Source organism: Lissotriton helveticus, chromosome 1_1 (genome assembly GCF_964261635.1).
Source record: "Lissotriton helveticus chromosome 1_1, aLisHel1.1, whole genome shotgun sequence".
Lineage (NCBI taxonomy): Eukaryota > Metazoa > Chordata > Amphibia > Caudata > Salamandridae > Lissotriton > Lissotriton helveticus.
Window position 1 is genome coordinate 1,156,131,578 of NC_136057.1, and position 26,316 is coordinate 1,156,157,893.

The following is a 26,316-nucleotide window of genomic DNA, read 5'->3' on the forward strand; positions in this document are numbered from 1 at the left end:
TTCCTAGCAGTCAACACAATCTCCCTTGGATAAAATGGGGGTTTGGGGAAGGGAAGGACTAAAAGACACTGCCAAGTCCTCCAGGGAGAAACTGGTCTTGGGTTGCTTGTGTTCCAGTTCAGGGAGGACCTGGCCTGGCAAAGGGTATTAAAAGCAAAGACAGTTAAGGGCTGGTAATTATAGTGCATGGGAAGATTACAAGTAGCTCAGAAAGATTGGTTCAACCGAGAGGGCTAGAAGGTCTAGAACACCGGTCTATGGAGGTTGGAGCAGAGGAGTAGAAGGAGGATGACTTTAAAGGGAAGACACAGAGCTAGGTCAATCAGATTGTCAGGATTGCGTAAACTGGCACTTCTGGATCAGGATAATACCCATCAGTAGAGGGAACACGTTCCCTTGCAAATTTCTTGGTTGTATGGTTCCCAGTGATGTTCATTTCGTGCACTGTCCCGGTTCCTGTGCCTTTGTTCAAAACCTGGATGGCAGCGTGCCTTTTCATAGAACCACAGTGGGACCAAACAAAGTGGATAAAAACATTGAACACTAAAGACAAAGGGAAATGCAGAAAGGGAGGGAAAAAAACAACAAAGGCACCGGAACGGGGACAGTCAACGAAATGAACAAAGCTGAGAACCATACCACCAAGAAATATGCAAGTAAACATGTTCCCTCTTCGGGGTCTCTGGGACAGCAGCAGCATGCTGGTGTCACAGATGGTATTACGTATCAAGGGGGAGAGTCAGCACTTCAGTGAAATAAATCTACGGCATGAAGAGTGAGTGCCGCAGAGGAGCAAAGCGATCGCTCCTTCTTTCTGCTCCTCAAGTTTTGGGTTTGACTCCAAGGACGCCACAGTTTTATAACATCAGAATTTTTAGGTTTTGCCTATGAGGCCACTTTTAACTGTCTGTCTATAGGTAAAGGCCTATTGTGGATCACATTGCTTAAAATCAGATGACAAAGGTGGGGGGTGCCTGAAAGGGGATGGCCTACATAATTACGGATGTGGCTTAAAACACGTGAACTACAATCCTGTGCTTTACACAGAATGCTGCCTGACCAGCATTAGGTTGCCTCTTTGTGAGCTTCCAGCTATTGTAGCCAGACATATCACACAACAATAAACATATGCCTAAAACAAAACCAGACCTATTGGCTTTGTTAGCAGTTTGATAGAAATGAGTAACAGCAATGATTTTGTTGTAAATAATTAGAATTGATAATTGCAAATGGTTAACATGACCATTACTATGTGTGCACAAAAGATACATCAAAAATTGCCTGAGCATGTAATCAGAACACTTTTTTTTGCAGTTTTACATGGCGCAAACATGACCCAATGGCATAAGAGTGCTTTACACGAGCACCAGTTTACAATTCACAAAAACTGTTTTTTTTGGGGGGGGGGGGGGGGGGGGGGGTAGTTGCATTACGTGATTTTCCCAGAATCAAAGGATATTGAGTAGAAAACAGGACTAGAACTTGTTCCCCAGTTTCAAAGTTGGCAGCTCTACCTATTAGATCACACTTCCTCCTATTATGGCCAGGGGCCCTAGAATTATGCTGCTGGAGAGGGCCAAATTAACAGGTAACACTGTATGGGCATTGGTTGCACCTCATTAGTAACAGTTTATCACCCAAATGTAGCAATAAGCAAAAGCAAGGTGACTAGTCCAGCTTTGCACAGCAGCATGTCACTGATTTTTAGTAACTTTTGAATCGGTTAAGCTAAAAACATTTTTTTTGTTAAAATCTCCAGATTATGTGGCAAATGAAGGATTATGTGGCAAATGCGGCAAATCTATAATTACGCAAAAATCACAGTGGTCACACAACTGTATAATTCCAGTGGCCCTGGTTATGGCCCACTGACTCACTCTGCCTTCAGTCTCAGCTCTAGAGTGCTCAATAATGCCCCATAATTAACATTGTTCCCAAACCAGAATTCAACTGTACACGTACATGCAACTCAGCTCTCATGTACCATACAAGAATTGGACAACCCAATAGCCCAGCCTCTTAGTACTTGGTAAAGTAAACTCCAATTGCAACACACAATTGCAGCACAGCAGAGCGTTTACAAATGTTAACACATTCAACGTATTTACTTGCATAAATTATGCAATGTACATACAATAACACATTGCTAAAACCACTGGCAAAGCCAATAGGTCCCAAAGACGAGGCCTATTAGCTTTTCCAATATTTGTGTTTTTGCCTGTTATGCCTGCCACCATAAACTCCAGGGAGCTGGAGACCGAGGCATCAGCCATTGACCTTAACAAACCGGACTCCAATGGTTCCAACTCTCTGGGAGAATTCCAGATTGAATAAATGGCCAGTCTGACCCTGCCCAATATGGCAGTGCCCATTAATAGTCCTTCTTTAAGAGGTAACGGACAACATCTCCTGTTTGCGCTGAGCTGATTTGAGAACCGATACATTAATTGACTTAGTACACTACCTGACTCTCAAATCTTTGCATAGGGTAAAAGTTGTTGGATCCTATATTTTTCTTTAGATTAGATCATGTATGCCATTGGGAAAATGGTAAGGACCCTTCTAAACACGCTATAATTAGGAAATTGACAGTTTTATGAATGTTTTGACTGGATATCAATTTGGTAATTTGATCAGCAGGAAAGGGAAAGCAGCTCTATTTCTGAGCATTCAGTATTTTCATTTTGAACATGTCGCAACATATCATTTACATGGAGCTGGTTGATATTGGCAACATGCATCCATGAGTGTCCACTTAGACGGTAATGCTACTAAACATGCTTAACGGTCCATGCACAGGCTTTCTGCCTGCACAATGCTCTCCCACAAGAGAGCTGGTACTCTAATCTCTGGGAGATTATAAAACATGCTATGTCAATGCGCATCACTTCACAAGAATCATGAGCATTCTTTTAGAGTTTCCTGTGGTGCACGCCATCAAGCGAGAGACATTGTGTGAGGCGGTACAAATGTTCCCATGTAACATACTCTTGCGGCATTAAAAATAAAAACCTCCTTCAGAAAGAAGCAATTAGGTTCGATTCAGTGTCACTTAATCCAGTCAACCACAGGTGTTCACATTTAAATTCATACTTTAATAGTTTTGTTTGAAATTGAATCTGAAATGTGGATTTCTATGTGAAATTAAAAATGTTAGTCTGTGTTTATTTGTGGAAATTAATCTGACTTGCAATAATCTGAACTCTTCAGAATCACAAATTGATCTGCTAGGGCAGGAGAAATGCCGTAACTTCTCAAATGTAGTAAAATATCACAGTTGAGTTGTGACATCATAATGCCTACCTCCAGAGCCTGAAGCCAGGGTGCAAGGCAGGTCACTGTGCACAAATATAGCTGCAGTTTAAACTATGAAAACGAGAATTGGATGTATAGTTTGCTGACTTGTTTTTCTAAAAGGAGAAGTGACCAACAGAGGTTAGACATAAAAGACAACATGTTCACTTTTTAAGGCATTACATTGAATCTCTCTATGTTTCTTCACAATCTGAGCTAAAAAATTTTTTAATTTAACTTCCTTTAAATTGATACTAATATCTATTTTGTTATGTTAGACCTGGCATTCTTGGTGAGGTTTCAACTTTCTTTTTGCCTCTAACTCCTGTATTTTTGACTGTGTGATAGACTTCGTTTTACAGATGTTTGTACTCTGGGCACTTTATCACTGCTGTTCAGTGCTAAAGTGCAAGTGCTCCTAAGATAAATTGTGATTCTGATTGGCTATCCATGCTTGGCATATTTGATTTACTGCTAAGTACTTACTAAAGTGCACTTAGTGTGCCCAGGGCCAGCAAATCAAATGCTACTAGTGGGCCTGCAGCACTGATTGTGCCACCCACATGAGTAGCCCTTCAACCCTGTCCCAGGTCTGTCACAGCAGTGTCTGTTAGTGCAGTTTCAGACTGCCTTGTTGACCTGGCAAGCGTACCCACTTGCCAGACAGAAACCTTCTCTTTTACTACATTTAAGGCACCCCTAAGGTAGGCCCAAGGTAGCCCCATGGGCAGGGTACAGTGTATTTGAGAGGAAGGGCCTGTATTGGTGTGTTTTACATGTCCTCTTATTGAAATACTGAAAATGTTATTTGTCACTATTGCAAGAGCCAATTCTCCCATTGGTTATCATCATTGGAACAGCCTTGTAACATCTTACAGGTGTAACGTTCAATTTGGAAGAGATAGAGATTTGGAATGTGGGTTCCCTGAACTCAGAATTTAAAAATACATCTTTTAGTGAAGTTGGATTTTAAATTCTGTGTTTGAAAACACCACTTTTAGAAAGTGGGCATTTTCTTGCAATACCATTCTGTGCCTGTGCCTGCCTGTGGAATCAATGTCTGGCTTACACTGAAAGTTGGCTGTTTGTGCATTCACTCTAGACAGTCACACAAAGGGAGCTGAGGTGTGCTCTGCTTATCCTGATGGCCCATCACCAGGTTGATGGGACTTCCTGAGCTACAGGGGTTGGAGAAGCTATCACTGATACCAGAATAGGGCTGTGCCTGTCCTCACACAGTGCTGTCTCCACATCCTTGTTGTGTGTCTGGAGCCAAGTCAAGGCCAGGCAGGATACAGTGAACTACAAAGTCTTTCCTTTGAAATATGCCTACTACAAAAGCAGAAAAGGGTATAAATATTGGTCCTGTAACCCCACATTTTTAGAACATTTCTTGACTGAGGACTCTGCCAAGAAGAAGAGCTGAAGAGCTGTCAGTAGGATTACTGCCCATTTGCTATGTGCTGCTTTCATGAGTTGGCCTACAGTTGCTGCTTCTGTCTGTGGGCAGTGAAAGAACTGTACTTTGCTTTCTGAAACCTGCTTTTCCAAGGTTCTCTAAGGGCTTGTGTGTGTTTACCTCCTGTTGGAGGTCTCAGGGCTATCGAAAACGAATTCATCTGCAGCTCGCCTGAACTCCATTTGCTGGGAGTTCTGACCTGCTTGGTTTTGCTGCTTCAAGAACCGAAAATTCACGCATTGGCCCTTCAGCGCCATTTTTCCAGCTGCAAGCTTGCAGTGCAGTTGAAGAATCAACGCAGCCAAATAGATCGACACAGCACCTATTTTCAGCTGGAAGAACCGCTGCAGTCCGAGTCCAGAGCACGAAGTCTCTGACATCCGAGACCCCCACTCCGACTTCGACGCAGGACCTGCTGTGCTGCTGAAGGAATCAACGTATCACCTGTGGAAATTGACGCAGCACCTGTTTTGCCGCTGCATCAACTAGCAATGCCTGGATTTTCTTGTGGATCGCACCTGTGCGCCAAGTATTCATCAACAGAGCTCTGCAGTAAAAGATCGAGACAGCGAGTCCGAAATTCATTGCATCATGTCCACTTGCAGAAAGGATTTGATGCAACACTCCTCCTGTGTGCAGGAAGAACTGATGGCTCCACTCCTCTGGGACTAAGGAATCGACCCCTCGCTTCAACCTTTAAAAAGTTATATCTTTACTTCTGTATGTTTGATTTTTTTCGTTTTGGTCTTGTTTGGTTCAAATAAAGATTGTTTATTTTTCTAAACTGGTGTGGCATCCATTTGCAGTGTTTTCACTGTGTTACTGTGTATGTTGGTACAAATGATTTACACAGTGCCTCTGAGATAGACCTGACTGCTTGTGCCAAGCTACCAGGGGGTGAGCAGGGGTTATCTCCGGGGTGTAACTCCCTTACCCTGATGAGGAGGAAGGGTCCCTACTTGGAAGGGCACAAGTCCCTGCCAACTAGAGACCCCCATTTATAACATGTTACAAATTACTAAATGTTTTTTGGTGTGTTTAATTTTGCACTGACATTTCTGCTTTTATTCTTCATGTTTGCAATCATATTAGCTCATTCATATGATAGAACAAGACACCAAAGATATAAGCTGTTTGTGGAAAGGGTGATGGCATGGCAATTTACCGTAAGGAATAATATGCCCAGTGCCATACATTAAAAAATATTGAAAGTCACCTCTAAGCTTCATGTCTTTATAAAGGAACTTGGCTTTAGGTTTCCTATAGAACTCAAAGTTGACTTACAATAGTCTTATAATATATAGTGACTAAAAGAACAGATGATGGACGGAGTGCCAAAGAAATCAAACAATCACCCCCAGTCACAAAACTGGGTTTAATCCATCATTTTTTTGCTCACCGGCCCACTTTCAACCTAGCCATATGCAAATCAGTCTTGACCCTGTTCCTCATGGAAACAGTCCAGCCCGAACTGCCAAGCCAGGTCCTCCCTGGACTGCAAACAAGCATTTTGGGACCAGTTTCAGGGTATCACCTCTCATCAGCCACGCTAGCTTGAATCCAGTGGCACAGTGAGCACGGCACCCACATTTGGGCATACTCTTCCCACCTGGTGCGACTAAAGCAAAAAAACAAACAGATGGTGGACGGAATGCTGAACAAATTAAACATTTACCCCTAGTCACAGATCTGGGTTAAATCCATTGAGTTTGTTTCTCAACACACCATCTCAGTTTGGACCAAGCCATTTGCAAACCAGTCTTGATTCTCCTCCGCAAGGGAACAGTCCAGCTCAAACTGCCAAGCCCAGTCCTCCCTGAACCAGAAACAAGCATCCTGAGACTGGTTTCAGGGTATTATTCGTCAGCAAACATGCTAGCTTGAATCTAGATGCACAGTCAGCACGGGACCCACGTCTGGGCCCTCCCCACTTGGCGTGACACAAGCAATAAGAACAGATGATGGACCGAATGCTGAACAAATCAAAAATTCAACCCCAGTCACAGCTCTGGGTTTAATCCATTGTGTTTTTTGCTCACCACTCCACCCCAGTTTTGACCCAGCCATAAGGAAATCAGCCTTGACCCTGCTCCCCATGGGACCTGTCTAGCCCGAACTGCCAGGCCAGTTGCTCCCTGGACTGGAAACAAGCATCCAGGGACCAATTTCTGGGTATCATCCTTCATTTGCCATCAGTGAGAAGGGTATGCCCAGGCATGGGTCCTGTGCTCGCTATGCCATCGGATTCAAGCTAGCCAGGCTGATGAAGGGTTCTACCCCGACACCAGTCCCAGGATGCTTGTGTCTGGTCCAGGGAGGACCTGGCTTGGCAGTTCGGGCTGGAGTGCTCTCATGGGAAGTAGGGTCAAGACTGATTTGCAAACGGCTGGGTCCATACTGCAATGACATAGCGAGCGAAAACCCGATGGATCTAACCCAGATCTGTGACTGGGGGTGAACGTTTGACAAGTTCAGAATTCTGTCCATCATCAGTTCTTTTTGCATTTGGTGCACTTAGGCCCCCATTAGGATGGCGGGCGGACTTTGCCCGCCCCGCCATCCTCGTGCAAAATGGGACCGCCTGCCATAGGAGCGGCAGTCCCGCCTTGAGCATTACCATTGCGGCGGGCGGTGCAGAAAGCGCCGCCCGCCGCAATGGTAAAAATGCACGTTGTGCATTTCAAAGCACAACATGACAGGCACCACGCGGTGCCTGCCATGTTGCACGTTGAAATGCGGGGGGGTACCATGTGCACCCCCCACCCCCGGACTCTCAGGGGGCCCGAAACGGGCCCCCGCAGGGAGTCTCCGCATGCCTTTCCGTGGCAGCATTGCCACCACGGAAAAGTATGTCAGGAAGGGCATCCTAATATGGCTGGCAGTGTCTCATAGACACCGCCACCATATTAATCCTTTTCCGCCCCGGTCGCAAGGCAACCGGGGCGGAAAAGCGGCGGACGGTCTTTCCGTCCGCCGCGGTCCCCCCCGACATTCTAATATGGCGGGGGGGAATTCTAGATATGATGTCGGGCGGATTGCCCCCACCAGGCCGGCAGTGGCTACCGCCAGCCTGGCGGGGGCAATCCGCCCGACATCATAATGGGCCCCTAAGTGCGAATGGTATGCCAATATGTGGGTCTTGTGCTCGCTATGCCACCGGATTCAAGATAACCTGGCTGATGAGGGGTGATAACCTGAAACCGGTCCCAGGATACTTGTTTCTGGTCCATGGAGGAAATTAATGGTAGTTCAGGCTGGACTGTTCCCATGCAGGGCAGGGTCAAGACTGATTTGCATATGGCTGGGTCCAGACTGGAATGGCATAGTAAGCAAAAAAAACAACAATGGATTTAACCTAGATCTGTGACTCAAGGTGAAGGTTTGATTTGTTCAGCATTCCGTCCATCAGCTGTTCTTTTTGCATTTATAATATAGAGTAGGCAATGTTTTCCTTCTCCTGATGTCTTTTTCTAAAAAAAAGTTACCAGCAGAAACCCCATGTTTAAGGCAACATTTTATTTTTTTCCACCCAATAGTTTATTGCGGGAAAGTCTGAATGTGCCTACACCATCTGGGCCACAGCATTTTTTCAACCTGATTCTAATATATATTTGCAAAAATTAATAGCACCTTTTAGTGTGTTTAATTTCACAGTACAGATTCTGTGTTTAGTCGCCTTGTCTGCATGAACATGAATGAGCAAGACCCAAAGGATTTAAGATGTTTTGGGAAGGTTGATTTGTGATCCTGTAGTTTAAGAAATAAAATACATTAAAGGGATATTGCAAGCAGAGACATTTTAAGGCATGGGCAAACTGGGCAATTGCCCAGGGCACCAATCTTCCAAGGGGACTCCTATGAAATTTATTTTCTGTCTATATCACCTTTATTTCTCTACTGAAAACTTTTCAGCTATTTTAGTGCGACCTCTTTTCTGATAATTTAACATTTAATTCAGTATTGCTTTGTATTTTGCAAGCTTTAATTAAAGGAAAATTGATAATGAAATTCGACATTGGTCTGAAAAGGGGCCCCCAAAATATGTCTTGCACCGGGCCCCAAAAACCCTAAAGATTACACTGATTGCAAGTCACCTCTGAGTTCCATGACCTTCTAAAGTAACTAGGGCTTCAGTCTCCTTCCTCTATATAGTCATGGAGCTCCTCTGGGACCTGCAATACTCTTTTAAAAAACAGCAGTGGTATATTTTATCCCATATATATTATTGAGAGAATTAATATAATGGCTCAAGCTCCAAGTAGCAGCAGGGTTTTATATAGACAAAAAGGAAGAGGTAGCTTCCCTGGCACAGGTTAGAGTGAACCAGTGCTAAAGGAATAAACATATACCAATAAGAGATTGAGGAGACACACACAGAAACCACTTACAACATAGGGGTGATAAGTGGTCAAAGTAAAGTAATTCCATGAGGTACATGAGCAGTAGGGGTATGGCTAATCACAGCCTCAAATGTTTTCTTTAATAATCCTATCTTGCTTCTGGTTAGGTTACTGTGTAGAGTGGTACTACACTAAAATACTTAGTGCCCGATTTGCAGAGCTAACTTAAGACAAAATTCTAAACTTACTACCATTTTGGTATTCACAGAAGGCACTTACTCATTTTGGTATTCACAGAACACACTTACTCATTTCGGTATTCACAGAAGTTAGGAGTTTTAACTTTAGGACTCCTAAATGCCTTATGTGAATACCGAAAGTCTTAAAGTTAGGATCTTTCTCAGTTTAGGAGTAGTAAAGTTAGGACTCCTAACTTTAGGACTCCTAAATGCCTTCTGTGAATACCGAAAGTCTTAAAGTCAGGTTTTTCTCAGTTTAGGAGTCCTATAATTAGGATCCGCAAGATCTACAGGTGCATCCCCACCGAAACAAGAAGAACGGTCACCAAGGCCCTTGTCAGCAGCAGGCTGGACTAAGGAAACGCCCTCTACGCAGGAGCCTCGGCCATACTCCTGAAATGACTGCAACACATACAGAACGCCTCTGCACGCCTGACCCTCGACATCCCTCGCCGCAGCCACATCATACTCCACCTGTAAGACCTGCACTGGCTCCTCGTCAACAAGAGAATCACCTTCAAGCTCCCTACCCACTCACACAAGGCACTCCACACCACCGGTCCATTATACCTCAACAGACGATTCTGCTTCTACACCCCCAACCGCAAGCTCCGCTCCGCCGACCTCGCCACAGTACCCCGCATCCAAAGAGCGACCTCCAGTGGCGGATCGTTCTCTCACCTCGCCGCCAAGACCTGAAACACCCTCTCCATCCTCCTATGGCAGACACAGAACCTGCTAACCTTCAAAAGACTCCTCAAGACCTGGCTATTCGAGCAGTAGCAGCCCCCCAGCAGCTGACGTATATGCACCATGTTTTGAATTCCAGACTTTTTAAAGACCTTTTACTAGTATAAAAGCATATTTTTTTAACAAACCGTTTCATGTATGAATACAAAAACACTGAAATATAAAAATCACATGACTATGTAAATATCGAGGGCTATTATTAAGGGACTAAAAACATTCCATAGCCTTGGATAAAAAGTCGTTGCTTTACTCATAGTTGTTTGTTTTTGAATATTTGTTTTCCCGAATAGTGGGGATGTTTTCTTCCCCCTCAGTTATGCCTCTTAGCTCCTTTCGTTAGTTGTCTCTTACATTTGTGCACAGAACAGAAGCCAAGCAACAAATCTATAAATACATAGAACATCATATATACATAAGTCACTGTTACAGCATATTATGGAAGTGTACAAGACATTAAAGAGGTCCTCTGCTGTATTTCCCAGATCGTGCACCCCTTCCATCTACAGCTAATTTTCATGGGGCACACTATGAACCAATAATCCCTAGAACTCCATGGGCTCGAAGCTGCTGATCCATCAAATTACTATTTTTATTAAATCAAATAAAAAATATGTTAATTAATATTGTATATTTTGTCCTATAATTGTTCTCACCTATCACACAACAGGGCATGCTTGATAGAATTTATGAAATACAGGTACACAGACTGGCTCAAACCACAAGATATTCATTTAATTTAGATTTCTGACAAATGAACTAGCAACTGCATTCAACTAAAGTTGCCATGCCTTGCACGTTCTTATGAGTCACTGAAAGAGGTAAAAAGACCTCTTAATGAAGCACACGATGCACGCAGTCTGTCTCGTATTATGCCCTCACTTAAGACCCCTTCATTCCTCCACAACAACCACCATAGAGTGGGCGCACTCTTCCCTTTGGCACTTTAAGCACTGCGTGAAGTCTGCCTGCACACTTGAAGGACAGCCAGCGAGAGGCACTCACCCGGAGGGCGGACTCTCGAACTCCTCGGCCCACTGCTCCTGGATATCCTCGGTGGACAGGTCCACGTCCCGAGTTGTGGCAAAGTTGAACTCGCTGCCTTCTGTGCCATGGAAGTAAATGGCGTTGCCGTCCGACTGGCAGCTATGCTGTAACAAGAGAGAAAAGCAGTCTGTTAAATTCAGTTCAGCGGAGGGAACACTGGGGTCTTTGCCTCATAATCACAGGAGGAAACGGAAGTGACATCCTTGGCCCTTTCACTCGCCTTTATGACATCATAGGAAATGCAAATGACTAAGTTCGCCCAAGGATGAGGAAATCGCATAGTTGAGAAGGCAGACGTTGTCCTGTGCTGCCTCATCAGCTCAATAGAATACATTTTTCTAATACACAATAACCTGCATAGCTCCCTGTTATTATTTATTTTGCATAATAATGGCCATGCTGCGGCTAAAGACCACAGATCAGCTGAATGTGCATGCACAGTCTTTATATTAAAGAAGAGCATGAAAGAGGCCTGAAAGGGCACATAGTAGCAATGGACATGGTACTTACATAAACGTTGCTATATGAGACATTAAACAGTTTTTTATTTCTATTAGATAATATCTACCTAATTTCTCATACAATAACCAAAGCAACTCCCCTCCTATTCACAGGAAGACTGACGAAGTTCCCCACACTTGGCGTGCCACTTATGTGTGCTAGACAACCACGAACGTGGACCCACAAAATCCGAAATCTCGGATAAAGGACCTAGCTGGAAAAAAAGCAAAAAGATTTTTGGCTCAGTCAGAGTGAGAAAATCTGGCATGAAAGGAAAAATGTCCTTTCTTGAGTCCCCTCACTCACCAGGGTTTCCCCACGGTGACATGCTTCATCATAGGGGCCATCTCAACCCGCTGCAGGTTGAGACGTGCTACGACTTGTGACACTACGCAGGAACACTGTTTTGTGAGGAACTATATGTAGTGCAGTGGTGTAAGTAGAGGGGGTAAGTTAAACATATCTAACTAGTGGGCAAAATAACTTAATTCTGGCTCCTAGTTGATATGTTAAAAAACAGGGTGGGTTGCTAGGGTTCCTGTCGTCTTCAATGGGTCAGGAGTCCCTAGTGGACGTCAACATGTTTCGAGCTTCCCCAATGCTATTCTTCAGGACATACAGGGTCCAGCCCTGTGTGTACCACTCCTTCAGTGACCTAAAGTGAGGAAAAATGGGTCACGCTACAGCTAATAAGCAAGCGAGGTTAATGCATATGATATAACAATCACGTAGTATTGGTTAAAAAGCAACACTGTGCGCTTCATGGACTCTGAGGGGCTGAGAGTTTCGATCTCGAACATTGAGAGTAATCTCCTCTCTGGCATATTCACCTGATTCATCTCTCGAGACCGCATATTGATATGATCCATTGAAGACAGGAACCCTCGAGACCCACCCCGTTTTTTAACATATCAACTAGGAGCCAGAATAAAGTTATTTTGCCCACTAGTTAGATATTTTTAACTCACCCACTCCACTTACACCACTACACATAGTTCCTCACAAAACAGTGCTCCTACGTAGTGTCGCAAGTCGTAGCACGCCTCAACCCGCAGCGGGATGAGATGGTCCCTATGATGAAGCAATGTCACAGTGGGGAATCCGTGGTGAGTGAGGGGACTCAAGAAAGGACATTTTTCCTTTCATGCCAGATTTTCCTACTCCGACTGAGAGAAAAATCTTTTTCCTTTTTTCTAGCTAGGTCCTTTATCCGAGATTTCGGATTTTGTGGGTCAACGATTGAAACAGGAGGGTGGACCTAGCATATCCCTCTTTCTGCTCCCGTTTTTGATTTTGCTAGACAACCACAACATATTTCCACCTGTATTACGATTCATCCTCGCATCTGTGCCCTTTCGCCTACTGAACTTGAATAACCATATCACGTTGTACGGCTAGATACATACGGACTGCTGTCCCTGAGAGTGGTACTTGAAAGTTCATCATAATTCAATGAAACCACACGCAGCGCCATAACCTATTTAAATTCTTTGCTCTCTATACTTTTCCAATAATCTTTGTGTCACTGAACCACCTGAAGGGGATCCTTGTCATACAATATTCAGAAAATCTAAGGAGCAACAAATAAGTGTCATTTTTTACAACACTCACTATGTAGAACTGCCTCTTGGCGGTTTGCTCATAATGTCTTACAATCAGTGGTCTGGGTAGTGGTGGCCTTAGAAGACTATGCAAGTCCACACAGCCCTCAAGGTCATGAGAGTCCATACATACCGATTCAGGCGGGATACTCCAGATTTTTGTAGCCAAAAATGGCTTTGTTTTGGCTGTCTCCCACCTGAGATTGCCTTTCCTTCAATAGAAGTCAACAGGGAAATACCTTCTTCTGATTATTCTTTTAAAATCTCCCACTTTCCTCTTCTAAAATGTTAGCATGTATGCCAGTCCCACAACAATGAAACTCACTCATGGTTTTCTTTTGTGAAAATGATGCAATGTATTATTGTCGTTGTGTGTTTTTTGGCTTATTTTTTTTAAGACAGTTGGCCTTATATCGTAATTCACTCATTCTTGATGTGGACAGTGCTCAGTAGAAAAAAAATTGGAACTAAGGGCCCAATGTAGGTAATCTCAATTTATCGATTCTTAAATACCGAATTTTACCGATTCGGTATTTAGGAATCGGTAAATATGATGTAGGTAAAAAAATCGGTAAAATTTACCGATTCTGTAATATTCCTTATTACCGAATCGGTAATACAGATTCGGTAATAAGGAATACCTTCCCATTCATTCCTATGGGCCTGGAGGCCCATAGGAATGAATGGGAAGCCATTCACTATTACCGATTCGGTATTACCGAATCGGTAATAGCGGGAGCATATTCAAGGGTGGCAGGGTGTCACATTGACATCCTGTTGCACGCCTGAATCGTGCATGTGTGCACATGTGGCGCACATACATGCCCTAAGGGCATGTATGTCTGCCACATGGCACTTTGAAAAAAGCAAATAATTGCTTTTTTAAAGGTATTCGGTATTTACCACCAACTTGTAGTTGGTGGTAAATAACGAATCCTTAAAGCAAAAATGCACTCACTTAAGTGCTACCTACATAGGTTTTAAGGAATCGGTATTTTACCGATTCCTTAAAATAAGGAATCGGTAAATTACCGAATCCTTATTTACAGCCTCCTACATTGGGAAGGGCTAAATACCGGTGGGTAACGGGAAATTCACCGATTTTCGGCCGTTACCGACCGGTATTTAGCTAACTACATCTGGCCCTTAGTGAGAAAGTGAGGTGGGTGTACAAATTGTTCTGGGAAAGTCTGTTGCAATTGTTATGATGAGTGTCTGCAGACTTAAAAAAAAATCTGATTTACAATAACAAAAAATATCACAGTGTGACATTAATGGGGTCATTTCAACGTGTGTGCAGAGAGCTGAAGTTTGGATGTGCCTTGAAGGGAGCTAGGGCTTTGATGTGAGGAGGGTTGCCAGATCTCTCAAGATAAAACAGCTGCCATACCATCATGTTTTATTATTGTGCCAAGGCGTGGTCGTGATTCTTAAAAAGAACTTTATATAAAATTGCCTGTATCCATTTTCAACATGTTTTTAACATGGCTTTTCTGTCTTTGCTTACTTTAATTATCAGTCCATGATCATCAAGGGAGCTCTGGAACACATTTGAAAGTGCTTTCTTCTTAAATGTACTGTTTAAATATGTACTGATAAGTAGGGAAAATACCAGATTTTGGTGATTGTGATAATTATTCCATTGGCTGGGACATCAAATTACTAGTCATGCAGGTATAAAGTACGCAAAAGTCAACAGTAGATGTGGTGTGTTTTTATTGGGGTTCTGGGTAGCCTTGAAGAGAACCACCAACCACAGCTTTCATGGATGGGACTTAGAGGAGGCATTGCTGGATCGGAATTTCAAGAATGGGATTTCACGATTGGCAGTGATTGAAATGGAAATATAAAATTGAAGGTATGCAATACTCCAGAATAAATGTTCAGTACTGGGAAGTGCTGGTACTCTCCTGTTAAACGAATCGCACCACTTTTTGGAAGTGCTGGTACTCTGTCATTCAAATTGAAAAAGTCCAGCTAGTCACTACCACATAGTCTGAAGATAGAGGCTGGTTGTGGCTTCAAAGAAAACACCTCTGTGGGAGGTTTGGTTAGAGTTTTTATGGGAGATCTAGATGGGGTTTGAAGACGTGCCCTAAACAGTGTCTTGTAGCGTCGTGTCCGAATGGGGTTTTCTAGAATGTGGCCTGGGCAGGGCTTTGCATGTGGTGTCTGGGTGGTGCTTTGCAGACGAAGTCCATAAATGGATTTATCTAAGTGAGAGTTTTGTATATTGAGTTTGGGTGTAAATTTACAGAGTGTTCAGGAAACAGCTTTGTAGAGTAAGGTCAGGATGGTACTTATCAAAGGAGTTTGGGATTTTGCTTTGAAGAGGACCTGAATGTGAGTTTTGTCGCAGTGGAATTCCCAAAGTGCAGATAATTTAGTAATCCATACGCCTGACTCGATCCACCCCATCTGAAACTTTAAGACAGGTCGGTCTCCAAAATGTTGTGCTCAGGGGGCTCAGCACAAAAAAGTTTGAAGACCACTCTCTTACATATTTGGAATAAAGAACATCTATTATCAGCTTCCTAATAGATGCTTGCGTCTATAAAAAGCCAATTTATGCATTGATTGCATGTGGACTGTATTCTCAGAAACACTACACATATTGACAATTGGTACACAAGGACAAAAGAGCAGTTTGGGTTGGGAAAGCTACGAAATTGAAGATGGTGTTGAGAACCTGCTGACTGGAAATGGGAACAATAAGAACACATATAGCACTATCCGATTAGAGATTCTTCACGCTTTGTGCTCCTTATCATTGGGCAGAGGAGTGAGGGGGTTAGGGATTTGGAAACAGGATTGCTTAAATGATTAGCCACTGGAGAGTGTGGATCTTTAATGAGATCTTGAACAGTGGGATGGGGCGATGCTTCTTGCTGGTCAGCGGTGGTCTCCCAATGGGTTGAAGGACTCACAACCTCATTTAAGTACACAAGAGGTTTGAGTGGTTAGAAGGTTGCCGTTGTTGGAGTGAAGGATTCTAGCCAGCCAGTAAAGTGTCAATGGAGGAAGTGTTTGGGATGAGTACATAGGGTGTAATGGTGGCAGCATTGATGATCATATGTAGTGGAGAGAATACAAACTAGGAGAATGTTATAATTGTCGATTTTGCTTATAATTAGGGCATTGATAAAAGCGCTGGCTTTGTGAAATGAAAGGAGGGGCTGGTCTTGCATGTCTTTAACTTCCTATATGTCTGTGGAGGAAATGGCGGATAGTGTTTCCAGACACATGCTGATGTTGAACAGCCCATCAAAGGTTTGTAGTTTAGCTGGACTTGGTTACGGTGTTAGACATGAGAATGTGGTAACGGATGCGGATGTTTGCAGCAGAGGAGAGTAAATATAGTATTTTAGTTTCTAAGCCCTCCATAAGAAACGAGATAACCAGGGGTGTAGCTTTCGGGTGGGGGATCGGAGTGTTACAATCCTCACCCCCCCCCCCACCCCCTAAAAAATGTCTTTAATAGTAATTAGTTTGGAACAGGTGCTTTCAGTCTGGTATGGTGACATATCTGTCGGACTTCACCCAGGATTTTTATGTGCCAACACTGACAAAAACAAACACACACACTCTCTCTTGTCTCTGCCTTAAAATGTGGTTAGTTTAAAACTGTTTTCTTTTAAGTACCTCTAACAATCCACACTACTCTCTCTTTCCACTGCCTGTGAAAACCCCATTGTGTCCTGCTTCTCATAACGTATTTTAACAAGATATCCCATCATGATTGTTGGGATATCTGAAGCTTACGCCCTCCCAATCTAACTGACCAAACTACGCCCCTGGAGATGACCATCTAGAGGTCATCTAGTTCTTGGTAGTGAGGGGATAAAAAAGGAAATGAGAAAAAAAATAGTGTCATCTGTGTTTAGGTCTTAATAGAGGACAAATATGAATGTAATGTTGCGTAAGGAGGTAGTTTAATGTGAGAAAGGAAAAGAATGTGGTCCGTGGGTGACAACTACAGGTTAATTGGTTGCCATCGAAACTGACGAGCAGCAGGAGAATGTGATGGATCGATTTAGAGATAGAATAGTTTAATCGAGTTTGGTGCCAGAAAGTGGTGCTAAGGGAAGCAAATGTTGCCAGACAGGGGACATGAACAACAGTGTTTAATGGTGCAGAGCGCAGAACAGAGGTGGAGAATAGGCTGTTGTGCCTGGCTGACAGGACAAAAGTTGACACACAAGTAAACAAAATTAACTACTCAAAAGCCAGACTGAAGAGGTTAAGCAGGATGTATTTAGAGGGATTCAGTGTGAGATTGCTGAAGATTAGATCATCTAGGGTTTTTGGGATGAACGGTAGGTAGGAGAAAAGATGGTAGTTAGTCAGGAAGTAATAGTCCATGGTGGACTTTTGTACTGCAGGCAACATTAAAGAATCAATCCTCCTCTGGCAAGACTGACACATTTGGGGGCTGTTTATCCACTATCCAATGCTGTATGGATGATCATTTCCTCAATAAATTACAGTAAGGCCAAAATCGTGGTGTTAGGCAGTGGTGCAACACTTGAAACGTCAGTATGGGAAATACCTGCAGGTCATCAGTCCACTTATCAATTTCTTTTATGAACATTCTCATGGGCTCCCCTTAAAAACTATCCTTCCTCATCATCATCATCTTACTGACTTGATATATCTGACAAATCATTTGTACTGGTTTAGGTCTAGCCAGCCAGTAAAGTGTCTGTGGAGGAAGTGTTTGGGAGGAGTACATAGGATGTAATGGTGGCAGAATTGCTGATCATATGTAGTGGAGAGAATACAAACTAGGAGAATGTTATAATTGTCGATTTTGCTTATAATTAGGGCATTGATAAAAGCGCTGGCTTTGTGAAATGGAAGGAGGGTAGGTGTATCAAGCGACGCCTACTTAGGAGATACAAATATGTCATTCCTTAATTACTGGATGCCTACACAACTAATCTTAGTATGGATTTCAGTACTATTTATCCTTAATTAATCGCTTCACCTTGAAAAAGCAGCCTTTTGCAGCAAACACGTGTTGGCTGTATGGAATTAAGTATGCTATAATTCAACAAGCACTTATAATCAAGCACAGATGGCTCACAATAATTATACATATATATTCCATTATTCACGAGGGAGGGTAACTGATAATTTGTGAGTGTTGCTAGGGCTCAATACAACTGCCCTAAGTACTGGCATGTTTGTTCCTAATATGTAGAACTATGGATCACAAAAGGCACCAGTGGAGAGCAATTCTGAACAGGTTGTGGCCAACCTAGTATTGAAGTCAGGAAATTTTGAGATGACATTTTCATCCTCACCAGTGGAAAATGCATATTTGTGGCAACTGAACAGTGGAGAAACAACATATTGTACCAGAAGGTCGGCACAAATGCCAGATAATCACTGGTGCCAAACTATCCACCCCCTATGTAAAGTACATCACCTGGGCCACATTAGGGCTGAGGGGTTCCCCTTTGCCTTGAATGTGTACCCCTCTTCAGGTGCCACATTTAGAGACTCGGAGGCACAGACAGAATGGTTTTCTCTTTCCTTAGCCCATCTACACTCCACTCACACTTTTAAGCCCATCGCAATAAATGGGGCAAGCAACCCAAATGCCATACAGGCTTACGAATGCTAGCACTGTGTCATGTGTCCCATGGAGGAAATCGGAAGCTGCCTCCCTAGTAAACATTGTACAACAGTGATTCACTCAAGGCAGCAGACACCACTGACAGAGCGCAGGCATGTATCATACATTGTGAAAATAATGAGACCGGCAGGCACTGATGTCAGTGGTAGGTTATGTTTTTTTTAATGGCGCACAGTGTTGGCCATTGCCAGCGCTGGAACTATCTGCTCCCTGTGACTGCTGTCTCTGAGGTGCCAGTGTTTGCAAATTATAACACTAGCAGACTCTCTTTGGGCCCTGTAATCCATTTAAGAGTCAACCAACTATGCGCACATCAAGAGGACTCATTCCCCAAGTATTTATTTGGAATGATGTGAAACACATCCAAGGAAAATGATTTTGAACGAGTAACATGCCCAGATACATACTTACATCAAGTATAGATTTTTGGTGTGCGTCGCTTCGCACTGATGTGCTATGCAACACTGTATTTTTCCATTAGATGGTTGTGGTGTCGCAGTCTAGTTGTTGGACGACCACGCGATCAGCCACATTGCCTGTTGGGATTGCGCGGTGGCGCGCACAGAGTTACGGGGCACAGGCACAGATGGAGACATTCTGGTCATTGGGAAAACCAAAGCAGAACATGATGACAAACTGAGAGAGGTGCTACGGTAACTGTCAGCGAACGGACTTACAGCAGAACTAGAGAAATGCAATTTCGGCCTACGCACCGTCACGTATTTGGGGCACGAGATCAGCGATAACGGGATTTCTCCAAAGAAGGCGAACATAGAAGCCACCAAATCTGCTCCCACACCACGTAACAAAGACGAAGTTCGCTCTTTTCTGGGACTAGCAGAATTTTACAGGAAATTTGTCAGGAATTTCGCTACCAAAACACACAGGATGCGACAAATATTGAAGGAAAAGAACGCCTTCAGTTGGACGCCGGAGTCCGAACTGGAGCTTGAGACCAACAAGAAGGACATTTGCGATGCCATTCACCTGCAAGGCTTCAACAGCTCCTCTCCCAGCATCTTGACAAGGGGTTAAAGGCTGTCCTGTCCCAACACTCAACAGATGGCACGGAAACCACCATAGGTTTTGCGTCGCACTCCCTCACCCCCAACGAGGAGAAGTTCAGTGTACCAGTACAGACAGGGCCCAACCACATGAAAATCAGCCTTTGCCCTTCTTCAATAGAAATAGTCCAGAGCAATCTACACAGTCTATCATTATGATGCTCACTGTGCTGCTACAGACTGGGACCAGCCATATGCAAATCACCACTGGTCCAGCTCTTATAAGCCAAATGCTAGGCCACGCCCTCTCGCAATAATAGCCAAAGCAACCTGTGACTTGTTTCATCCTTGTTAGGCCTAAACAACAATGAACAGCTTGAGTCAGATCTATGACAAAATATAGAAAGGCAAAATATCGACCTACAAAAATATCGGAGAAATAATATCGATGTCAACAATATCGACATCCTATCTACAAAGAGATAAGTACAAAGATATCGAGAAAAAAAATATCGATGTCAAAAATATCGGGTTTTTTTAAATATCATTTTTTTAATAAAGAATTGACAGTTAAAAGCTCCCTCATAAGCGAGAACTACAAATTATGATGTTGTGAAAATGTGGAGTCCTTGTGGAACAGAAACAAGGAGTGGCCGCCTTGCTCCTCTGCAACACTCACTCTGCAGTATCTCTGGGAGGGCAGAAGTTCAGCTGGTGTTATCTGTCTGAGGGGGTAGCTGTGTACTTCCGTGAAAGAAAGCAGAGGGTGTGACCTCCTCCACTCAACACTCCAGGTTGTGATTGTAGGTTCCTGGGCTCTTGGTTCGATCGAATAACCACACTTGCCTCACTGTGCTTTTAGGCACTATTTTCACTTAAATCTTTAAAATTGCATAGCTTCGGTTTTACTGTCTAGATTTGTGTCGTTTTGGTGTCAAATAATTTATTACATTTTACTCTATTTTTCTAATTTGGTGTGGGGCTTTTCTTGTGTTTTCACATTGTTGCTGATTGTGCGCTGCATAAATACTATACACATTGCTTCTTAAGTTAAGCCTGACTGCTTTGTGTCAAGCTACCAGAGGGTTAATCACAGGTTAATTTGGGCGTTGCTTGTGTTTCACCCTGTCTCGAGTGACACCTAAAAAGGAATGCACGAAAAATTGGCAGTGAAAGGGCACATGTAATGCATATGTGCTGTGGTGGAGGGACCAAAACTAGAAGAGGAAGGAGAGCCCACAAAAGCTAACAAATAGGCAGCAAGCAAATGTGTTACCTTGAAAACCAATGGTAAACAATAGGTGGCCTCTAATCCCACTGTAAACTAACAATATGTATTGCACCAGAAAAGCATACGCAGTCTAGTAGGTGAGACCGAGTGTGCAGGAAAAATGTGCAGCAAAAGAAAAAAGAGAGGCACACACAGTTAATAAAAAATAAGGGCCATGAACAGTCTTTCAAATGCCAGGGGTTTACAGGGTTAAAAAGCAGGCCAGAGCACTCTTTCAGAGCCAAAAAAGACTGAGGAGCACAATTCATGCTACTAGCATATTGTGTCATAGTCCTATCCTGAAAACTCCCACCAACACTTCTGTAGATTTTATTCTTCAGTAGGACAATTCGCAGATGTGTTGCACAACGGCGTTGCAGAGGAGAAAAACAACATTGTTAAAATTGTACCGCAGTACCATTTTTAGCAACCAACAGTGATACGTGCATTTGAAAATCTTTGCAAAAATGTAGAATTCTCACCAAGTTCTCTGTAGAATTTGGTGACATTTTGGAAGTCATACATTTCCGTCTCCCACACTCCTAACAGAGAGTTTCTTACAATACTTTACTAGTCAGACTTTCCGAGAAGAAAGTGACCTATGAGGTAAAAATGCCCACTGCACTCTTTATATTTCCCTACTGCCCCTACTGCCTGTACACAGTGGCGGAGTTTGGGCAGTCAAGAGTTTCCTAAGCACAAAAATAAAGAGAGCATGTAGGGTAGCAAGTGGCTTCGAAAGTATGTGAAGGAAGAAGAAAGGAGGGAATATTTACTTTTGCATGGAGAATAGTCGAATTAAGATAACTATGTGTTTATTTGCTGCGTTATTGGTAACCATAGAGTTTCACTGGTGCTTTTGACATACAACTACTGTGTGGTGTTACCCAATTCAAGGGTACTCAATTTATCGACCTATGACGTGTCATAGCTGGGTGAGCCTGCAAAACCTTTGACCATGGAGTCAAAGGTCCATGCAATGACAGCATTAGTTCATTGAACCACCAGCAGGATACAGAAAGAGCATGGATTTTATTGTTATGTTCAGGCCTGTCCTTCATACTTTACCTTCTGTGTCCTCAAAAAGATTTAACTGTCAAGTAACTACACGTGAGAGATTGAGGACTGATGGTTTGGGACCACATAGATGATAATATGCATACTTTAAATAAAACAAAAAAAGATTTTATATGTTTAGTTTGAGTGCCATTTAAAGGTCCACAAAATGAGTTGCCATCATATGACTGTGGCAGCCCACTTCATTGTCACTGTGAACAACTCAGAGGACTGATGCAAGATGATGTCCCCCCCCCTCTTGCAGAAGGTGGTGAGGAGGCCCTGAGACTCCATAGACTATAGCTATTCGGAGGCTTTATGTTGAATGGGCTATGTGTAGTGGGGGCAAGGGGGGAAATAAATGCCTTGTGTGTGGATAGGACTATACCTATTGAAGTGTAAGTGTCAGCCCCTCCCAATCCTCCATGCCCAGGAAAACCCATCAGATTGCCTATGTGTGTAGATGAGTGCTCTGAATGCAGATGAGCCTCACTCTCCTGTATTTGTAGCTGTCTGGAGGAAATGCAGAAAATGTAGCTGTCACCTAGACTAGATATTTATTGGAGACAGGCTGCAAAGCACACAGAGTTATAAGAACAGAGAAATGTCCATTTTCTAAAAAAATGGCATTTCTAAAACAGTAATGTTAAATCCAACTTCACTAGTAAGGAGGATTTGTCATTACCATTCCAAACATATGAAATATACTCTTCTCTGATCGGGAATTACAGCTTAAAAGTGTATTTAGAAATTCCCAATGCCAGGCTATTAGAGGAGAAGGTCTCGCAGTAGTGAAAATCGAAATAGGCTGTTTGTCAATACCAGGACAAGTAAATCTTAAAAGCACATGTCCTACCTTTCACTTACACAGCACCCTGCCCTTAGGGCTACCTAGGGCCTCCCTTGGTGGTGACCTATGTGTAATAAAAGGGGAGCTTCAAGCTTGGCAAGTAGTTTAAAATGCCAAGTCGAAGTAGCAGTAAACTCCATGTACAGGCCTACATACCTACAGGTTACTTCTGTAGGTGGCACAATCAGTGCTGCAGGCCCACTAGTAGCATTTAATGTATAGGCCCTGGGTATATGGTATACCAATTTACGAGAGACTTACAAGTAAATCAATGATGCCAAACATGTGTAAACCAATTATATCATATTTAGAGGAGAGGCCTTTTAGCACTGGTCAGCATTGGTAAAGTGCCCAAAGTCCTAAAGCCAACAGAAAGACGGTCAGAAAAAGAGGAGGGGAAAGGCAAAACGCTTGTGCTGACCATACAGAGCGAGCCATTTTTTCAACACCCTGGAACAACTATTCTTGCATGTTTGTGAGCACCCATGCATGGAAAATACCCAATGTTTTATGCTAAATGACAATGAAACTGACGGATCATGCTACCGTGCAAAGGCATGCCTAAAATATCCCTCCTCTGCCCAATCGGTTGGCCAGATAGCCAAGTGAGTTAAGCGCTTGCTGCTGGCTTCTCAGTGTAAACTACCAGTCACAAGTTCGAATCCAACAGGGCCAACTAAGCCTTTAATCTTAATAAGGTTGATAACATGATTACTATTAAAACGACAAATAGAAACATCTCATATTTACAGAGCTCAAAAAATGGCAAAACTGCATTATTGATCAACATTTAAAATTACGAAATTAACTGCGCCTGCTATTGAAAGATGCAAATTGGCTCTGCAAGTAAGAAGACTTCGAAATCCTTCATGAACTACTGTCGGCAATGCACTCCAACTTCCGTGGGAGGGTGGAGGACAAAGACAATTGGCCTGGTTCAGTTTCCTACCTGTACTTAGTAAAGTATAGGACATGGGTATGAAATAACCTATTGCACGCACCTGTTAATTGTTCGTCATCGGCCCTTTGTGCAGGCTGGGAAATTAATAGCAGTTAACACCCTCAACAGATGGCATTAACGGTGGGTTATAGAGCAATAACGCCTCATCATAAAAGGCTAATGATAATTGCTCCATATTGTGCCAATATTCACATGCAATTAAAAAAATGTGGCTCCTGCAGATGGGCAAAACATATTCAGCAGGAACATTAGTTTTCAACATTTTACCAATTAATTACTCCCACTAAGTGCCCGGTTTGGGTCAAAATATACAAACACGCAGGGGCCCCAATGACCTTCAGAATGCACTATGCCACGTGAAGCATATACATTTTTTTTCTATACAGCCCTTCGCATTTTCAAAGCTCTGAGCCTTCTGGGCACCTGGGGCTGTGGTACGAACATACAATGATAGATCAGTATGGATTATCAATTATTCTTTTTTATTTGAAAGGGAACTAATTGTAGTCGAAGGACAAAGAGAGCCCGCGCTGCTAAAATGAGGAGCCTTCTATGAATACATTAAGCCCCAGATAAAGGTCAGAGCAATTAGCAAGAGATTCTGTAATTTTACCAGGCCCTGGGCAACGTTTTCCATCGAGATAATGAGAGCTCGAGCCCAAACTGAGGCCGAAGGATGACTGATCTCGAGCCCACATGACACGCTCCGCCGATGCCCGGAAGCGCCCTCCTTCACTTGGAGACGCATGCAATGCGCGCCATATTAAGAAAGAAACATCGGATTATGGTTATGAAAATAACCTAGATGAGGACTACGTAAACATCCCGTAGTATATCACTAGCAATCCATGGGTTGATTCTAGTCTGGCCGTCTTTGCTTTGTTTTCAATCCCGACACTACCTCTGGAACCGGATATCCTATTCTCTTCAGCATTTCAAAAGAAAGTCAAAATATTATCTTGTTCCTAGAATTTATTTTGCTTTATGACACTAAACATATCCTGTTTAAGTTAAGAGGGAAGGACACGGGCCATTTGTCTGTCAATCATTCTGGAGTCAGCATGCTATTTCCAACGCCGACGGAAAAGAGGGGCCTGGAATTAAATACAACAAGCATTGGCAAGGTGAAAGGCCTGGTTTTAATATGCCACCTTATGTAACACAGACATTCACAAACGGTGTTTTCATGCGCTGCATGGGCAAATTGAATTTATCATATCAATGCCTGCCCTATTGGATTTGCCAGTGCTTGGAAATACAGAAGCAGAAAGGAATGCTTTCTGCATATAGGTGATACGTGATAGAGAAGTGAATGTGATGAACAACGTGATGAAAGTGTACACTCTTCAAATGAAAGGTAGTTCATCATGCACTCAATGATAGAAGTTCCTGGAAGGCGGAAGGATACATCAAACAGCTAATAGGACCAGTGAGCGAGTGATATGAAGAGCTAGATTCCAATCTATGTATATTTGAAAGAATTAGTGACTCTTCATGATGCTGTAAAGCAAGACCTAAAAATAAAGGTCTTTCAAATCAGCCTCCAACTGAATGGTTACAGTTTACAAGAGGTGTGGGATAGTGTGGTAATCAACCGTTGATTCCAGGCAAAACACAACATGTGCAGCAAGAGGGGAGACTTACCGCGAGGGGCACGAGGCACTTCTCTGTTCCTCCCTTGGTCCTCCTTCAAACAACAGTTGTGAGGGGAACATCTTCTTGGAATCACCGCTGGTGCTCGCACTACACCTCCCAGCAGGCTTTGGTGGAGGTGCCTGCTGGGGACGTCACGCCGAGCACCAGGAGACGCCAGGCTCGGCGTTAAGAGGCTGCGGGGGACGTGTGCGAGCAAGGGCGGCCGTCCCGCACCCATCAGCGAGATGAAGAGGCAGGGCAGGGCCACCCCCCTTAGCGGTTGTACTGTCCCCTACTTTGCTGACTAATAAAGGGTTAAGACTTTATCTAATTCATATGCCCACAATAACTTGATTACTCTGATCCAAAAGCTATGATTATTTGTTTGTCCCTTTGCTCACATGGACTATTGCGGCGCCACTGTTTAAGCACCACCTTGGAGGGAAGGTTTTGTTGCAAACTAATTGGGTGCCGAACGAGGGGACATATTTGTGTAATTGTGTAGACAGGCGGTTTATATTTTGAGCTTGAGCCCTATTTGATCCCACAAGGTGGTTTAGTTACATCTGGATATGGGGATCTTTTGCATACTGTTTGGAACTCGTGGACTGAGCCTGCCCCTGTGTCAGAGAGGGGATATCATCGGACTCCAGCCAGCTCCTTGCCAGCTC

General features: G+C 43.3%; 1 protein-coding gene across 1 annotated transcript in view; it reads right to left on the reverse strand.

Annotated features, from left to right (window-relative positions):
* The window catches only part of RELN (reelin), a 1,711,021-nt gene that overhangs the window by 730,831 nt on the left and 953,874 nt on the right, over positions 1-26,316 (reverse strand). The window contains exon 11 of the mRNA XM_078679027.1: positions 11,085-11,230. Coding sequence (XP_078535153.1) covers positions 11,085-11,230 — 146 coding nt within the window. The remainder of the gene's footprint in view (positions 1-11,084; positions 11,231-26,316) is intronic.